The 6,000-nt window shown below is 40.2% G+C and overlaps 1 protein-coding gene across 3 annotated transcripts in view; it reads right to left on the bottom strand.

Annotated features, from left to right (window-relative positions):
- Positions 1 to 651: 651 nt before the first annotated feature.
- Positions 652 to 6,000, bottom strand: part of LOC110200600 (cytochrome P450 2C23-like) — a 28,164-nt gene continuing 22,815 nt past the window's right edge. For 2 of the 3 annotated variants that reach the window (XM_078150770.1, XM_078150771.1), the window contains 3 exons: positions 4,633 to 4,774; positions 3,279 to 3,466; positions 1,131 to 1,893 (listed from right to left, as the gene is read on the bottom strand). In XM_078150770.1, the coding sequence (XP_078006896.1) occupies positions 1,714 to 1,893; positions 3,279 to 3,466; positions 4,633 to 4,774 (510 nt within the window). In that variant the 3' untranslated portion in view covers positions 1,131 to 1,713. Of the gene's footprint in view, positions 1,894 to 3,278; positions 3,467 to 4,632; positions 4,775 to 6,000 lie in introns of all 3 variants that reach the window. The other variant, XM_020975975.2, reaches the window with a different exon arrangement.

The following is a 6,000-nucleotide window of genomic DNA, read 5'->3' as shown; positions in this document are numbered from 1 at the left end:
AGAACAGGGTTAGGGAATCTGCATCCTGAGGACACATGTGGCCTTCTAAGTCCTTAGGTGAGGCCTTTTGACTGAGTCCAAATTTTACAAAACAAACCTTTTTATTAAGGGGATTTGTTCTGTGAAGTCTAGATTCATTCAGTCAAAGGGCCACATTTGAGGACCTCACACATGTGGCCTCCAGGCTGCAGGTTCCCCACCCCTGCTAGAAGATTCTGCAAACCTAGAAAGTTACGGGTCCATCAATGGATGATGACTCAGTCACTTGGTGACCATCCTAGCCAATAGCAGAGAAGTCCATCACTAGTGTAGCTGTCACCAGGAGATGGTTCTCCTCTGAATATAACCTTTGAAAATGGTCCACTAAAGCATGGATGGCTGGATCAACTATTTCCACTGATCAAAGCATAGAGAGTCAGTAGGGTACTCTAAGCCCATGTAGTCTATTCATTGCAGAGAAAAAGAATTTGATGTGAGACTAAATAGTGAAATGAATTGTCCAGGGCTAGGAAAGTTATTAGCATTAGTAACAGGACTGGTCTCACGTAATATGCCCCCCAAAATCAGGTCTCCTTCCATATTACCATACTGTTTCTGAAGTCATGAATCCTCAAAGTATGGAAGTGCAGACACGTGTTTGCACATCAGGCGTGATTAGCAACAAAGATGTTTATTGTACCCCAAATTCACAAACAAGAGCTATATAATACAAAAGAAGATCAGCCCTAAGGGTATTTGAAAACAAAAGAACAAATTAATATGGGTTTTCTGGGGAAATATTTTATAGATCTTCATCTACATCCTAAAATTGGAATTCAGGCTGTGAATCAGAATATGGCTGGAGACATTCGGGAAAGGTTTGCACATAAATATCTAAAAGGCAGTCCCTAATTACAAAATTATATGCAAGGCACTCTGCCAGTCTGCCTTGCTTCTGGAAATTAAGAAGCATTTTAATCAATAAGTGTGAATTTTTCTTTCCCTCAAGGGGATTCCAGTCAAAAACATTAGAGTATTGAGTCCAGAAGATGAAGATAGCTAGCTAATTTACCAAATCAACTTTGTCTTATTCCTTAGCGAGGAAGAAAGCATAATTGGTAACATGGTGGAATATTGGCGAACGCAGCATGGTTCTTGTTGATGCTAATTCCATTTGGGTCTCCAACTGGTTTGAGAGTGAAATTCTGAAGAATAGAGGTAAAGAACAAAAACAACTCCATCCTCGCCAGGCCTTCTCCAAGACAAGAACGTTTTCCTAGGGGAAAAAAAAATTATGTTTAGAAACCTTCAAGGAATATCAGTGTTAGCCAAAGTGAAACAGACTCATTGGACCAGTACAATCATAGGAAAAGGAGCAAAAGAGAAAGATGTAGATGGGCAGAAAAGACGAGAACTATTAATGTGAGTTATATTTCAGCCAGTAATGGTCACTAGGGGAAGGAAGGATTTCCTCTTCACACCATGCTTCCCACACCAAGCCCTTGTATAGTGGATCTTGAAATGAATCTAGCTTGAAATAAGAGAGCTGGAAAGCCACTCAAGAGGCTCAGCTCATCTCTTGAGGGTTCTGAGAAACAAACAAACAAAAAAGCCAAACCATGGGAATACTAGAAAAGACAGTGTGTCATGTGCCACAGTGGAGTAGCATGAGATCTGAAAAACTTTTAGGAGGCTCAGGCAGAGGAGGTTGGGAGGGGGAACAGGATTCTCCTTTTAGAGTGAGAGGTAGAGATGAGAATGGTTTCTTTTTACCATGGAAAAAGGAACGAAGCAGTCACTTTTCCTGAATTTCCCATTCTTATCCAGGAAGTGCTGGGGGTCAAACTGGTCAGAGTTGTGAAACTCTTTGTCATCATACAAAACTGGAGAGAGCAGGGGGAAGACTGTTGTGCCCTAGAGGGAAGAAATTCCAGGGCAGAGTCAGTTATTGTCATGAATATCCTTTATATGCCAGTACCAAAAATCTTCAGTGACTCCCTATTGTCTCTAGTACAAAAGGTACACTGCTTTGGGTAGGGTATAGACTGGGCTGTCAAGCCATTGAGAATCTGTATAGGCTCCAGTCTAGCTTTCCAGGTTACTGTCCCCATCATGCCCATCTTGGAGTTCCAGCTAAACTGGTCCAACTGCTGTTCCCCATCTGCAAGGCTCCCTGTCTGATCTTCATGCCTTTATGATGGCCATGTCCCATGCCTGGAAGGCACCCCCTGCTCACTTCAGCCTTTTAGAATGCCCAGCTTTCTTCAAAGATTGACTTGGGTACCCCCTCCTACAGGAAGACTTGGCTAAGGTCCCGAGCTCTTTGTGCTCTCCACCATCAGTTCCTTGGTCTACACTTCATGTCTACACCTGCTGCCTGTAAGACTCTGGGAAGGACATGTGAATGGTCAATACCCCAAGCAATGCTTAAAGCCTCTGGGGCAGACAAGGCTTCCTCCTGAAGGAGTTTCTTCAGCAAGAAGCCACTCTGCCAATCAAATCACAGCTTGGGTCTAAAGGAAAAAAAATATTTGGATATACTTTTCTGATTCCAAATTGTGCTCTCTCCAGGAGAAGCCAAAGTTCTCAATCGTAAAATACCCTCCTATTCTTGCCTTGTGTCAATAGCACTTGGACCAGCAATTCTCACATAGTAGGGTCTTACTGGAGTTTTGATGATTGTAACTGAACAATGCACTCAATGGGGCATATTAAATGTGAAATTAGGTGGAATGCTCCATTCTTATTTCTTGGAGGAAGAATAGTTTTGCTCAACCATTGCTAGGAAACTTCAATTTAATTCAATTAATTTAATCAATGCTTACTTAGTACCCCCAAGAAAGCAATATTTTAGATCTAAAGACCTAGGTTCTAGTCTCTGCTCCATCATTTTTAAATGACCTTGGGCTTATCATTTGACCTGAGACCCAGTGTCTCCATTTGCACAATGGGACAGACAATAGTATTTACACAATCCATTTCACTGTCTAGTAAGAGGAAATGAAATAAACACAAATTTCACTTGAACAATCTCACTTTGTTATTCTCCCTGTACATTTCCATTCCAAAATGTTGCCACGGTGAATGAGAAGCAGGGAGAACCAAGTATACACTTTCCTCTCTTCATTCAGCACAACATCCAGGTAAGCCTCATGTAACAAAAGACTGCTTTAAAGAGAACTTCACATGATATCATGACAATGGGACTCGATTTTCTCATGTCTAAAATGTTATCCCTAGACCAGATGATATTTAAGCTCTCTTCCAAAACTGGATCCCATGATCCCATGATTACTGACCTTGGGCAGGACATATTGTTGGAAATGGATGTCCCGGTTCACTGCATGGGGCAGGTTGAGAGGGAGGAGGTCAATGAACCTTTGCACCTCATGCACCACAGCATCCATATAGGGCATATCTTGTCTGTCCTTTATGGAAGGAACTCGATTACGTCCAATCACATGATCAATTTCCTCCTGAATTTTTGCTGCAGGAACAAAAACACAAATAACACTAAGCTTCCTGGTCCCTTGGAAATGCTTCACAGAGCCTGTGTGGAATATCTGTCTGATCATATGACCTAAAATGATTCTCAGATGTACTCAGTATCCTATTTCTACACAGTGCAGGAAGCAATGACTTTTTCAGCAATAATGGGATAATTTTCTGTGCCTTAGTGGATAGGAGTCAGGAAGAACTGTTTTTGCATTCCTCTTCAGACACCATCTGCATAAATTCAGGCAGGGCATTAAACCTGTCTGAGCCTCATTTTCTTCACCTGAAAAATAGGGATCATTAATTACCTGTCTTCTAATATTCCCTATACCTCTAATCTATTATTCCAAGATTTGTAAAATGGAAAAAAAAACTGCACCTCCTTTAGGGGGCATCAAATGAAATACTATATATCAAGTGATTTGCAAACCTTACATAATTTATATTGATGCCAATTATTATGGTGAAAGAAAGTAGATGTCTTCATATGAATTTGATACTGCTGGTGATTTAAACCATTCACCAGGTATGTACCTCAGCTCCTGTCTCAATATCCTAAGTTGCTGAGGCGTAGAATCTCAGTGTTAGAAATAACCTGTTTTTACCTAGGGCCATCCATACTTAAATGAGATTCCTGTTTCTAATGGACTGAATAAAGGGTCACCCTTTATTTGCCTTTACTTGAGAACCTCCAGTAAGCAAGACCTCACTATTTCCTAGGCAAGTAAATGAGCTTCGGGAGAACTTTAATAGTTGACAAGTCTTTCTCTTACATGATGTCTCCATTTGTCAATTTGTAACTGCGATCCATGGCTTAGGCCTAGTTCTGCCTGTTTGGATCCAGCAGAATCAGCCCTGGCAGAATGTAAGCCATTCGAGGAAAGGGGATGTTTCATTTGAGTCTTTGTATGCTAAGCATAGAACTGAGGGTGCACAGTGGGAGCTTTATCCATATTTGTTAAACTGAATTGAATTCCCCATGACAGAACTTCACATACTTAAACAACTATCAGGTCTTGCCCAAGTGTTCTGTTTTCTAAAATACGCCTGTGGGAATCTTACAAATCTAAAAGATGGAAATGTGGGGCCAGGTTTTGAGCTAGTACAGTGCTGGGAAAGCAAGCCTGGCCTGTAAGCACGGCTGTTATTGAACTTTACCTTGGACCTCAGGATGTTTCAGCATGAGCAGCAGGCCATATCTTATGGTGTTGCTGGTTGTCTCTGTTCCTGCAGCAAATAAGTCTGCTGCAGTCATTATTAGATTCTCTAAGTCAAATTCAGACTGGGGATTATCTTTTTCCTAAAGAAGAGGTACAAAATAAATGAAGTAATGAGAGACAGTAGTGAAAGCCATCAGTAACCATACAAAGTATATAAACTATGTCCTAGGAGCCCTCTCCCACCTTTCTTTCCCTATGCTAAGAGACTAGAACTTTCCTAATACCTTCAGGCTTCCACTGTCCAACCAAAGGCTTGCCCATCCCAGGCAACCTTCTTCCCCTCAAACAATACGACATAGTGGATAGAATACTAGATTTTGAATTGGGAAGATATGGATTTAAATTTATCCTCAGCTAAGACGCATATGTGCGTCCAAAGGAAAGTCATTTAATTGCTCAGGTCTTCAGTTTCCTCATATGGGAACAGCAGAGAACTGGATCCCTTTCAGCTCACTATTTACTATCAGTGATATATACAGTATACAGAGGACCTGATCAAGTAATTCACTTCAAACCTTAATGACCTGCTAAATGACTCCTTATATTGATATTTTCACCACAAAGAAAGACAGCATCTTAGAAGAGGAAGAGGAAGAAGAGGAAGAAGAAGAACAAGAACAAGAACAAGAACAAGAACAAGAACAAGAACAAGAACAAGAACAAGAAGAGGAGAAGAAGAAGAAGAAGAAGAAGAAGAAGAAGAAGAAGAAGAAGAAGAAGAGGAAGAAGAGGAAGAAGAAGAAGAAGAATCAACTGGCAATGAAACTCATGAAGTTCAAGGGAAAATGAGCAAGTAAGATGGACCAGGGTATAAAACAATGCATGTTGACTATATAATAAAAAAAAAAAAAGCTATTCAAGCATCTCTGATAAATGAGAAAACAATGCAGTGAGTATTATAGGACTCTCAAAAATAAAGAAACAATTCTCTAGAGACAGCTAGGTGGCACAATGGATAGCGTAGTGGACTTGGAGTCGGATCTTAGATTTGGACTTAGAATCTGTTTCCTTATCTCTAAAATGGGGATCATAATAGCACCTACCTCCTGGGGTTGTTATGAGGCACAAGTGAGATGATATTTGTAAAGTGCTTTAAAATTTTTGAAGTGTGAAATAAATGCCATAGCTATGATTATTAAAGTATTTTACCAGACTAAAGAATTAAAAAAAAAAAAGAGAAATAAGGATGAAGAATAGGTTGAATTAACAGGTCTCAAAAATGAAACAGTGATAGACAATTTAGAACATATGATGAACAATGTTACTAAGGCTGTCTAGATTCTTTTAAGGTGAAACTAGCTGATTT

This window comes from Phascolarctos cinereus, unplaced genomic scaffold (genome assembly GCF_003287225.1).
Source record: "Phascolarctos cinereus isolate Bilbo 61053 unplaced genomic scaffold, phaCin_HiC Scaffold_3;HRSCAF=262, whole genome shotgun sequence".
NCBI lineage: Eukaryota > Metazoa > Chordata > Mammalia > Diprotodontia > Phascolarctidae > Phascolarctos > Phascolarctos cinereus.
The sequence above is the reverse complement of the archived record's forward strand: the minus strand, read 5'-3'. Positions and strand labels throughout refer to the sequence as shown.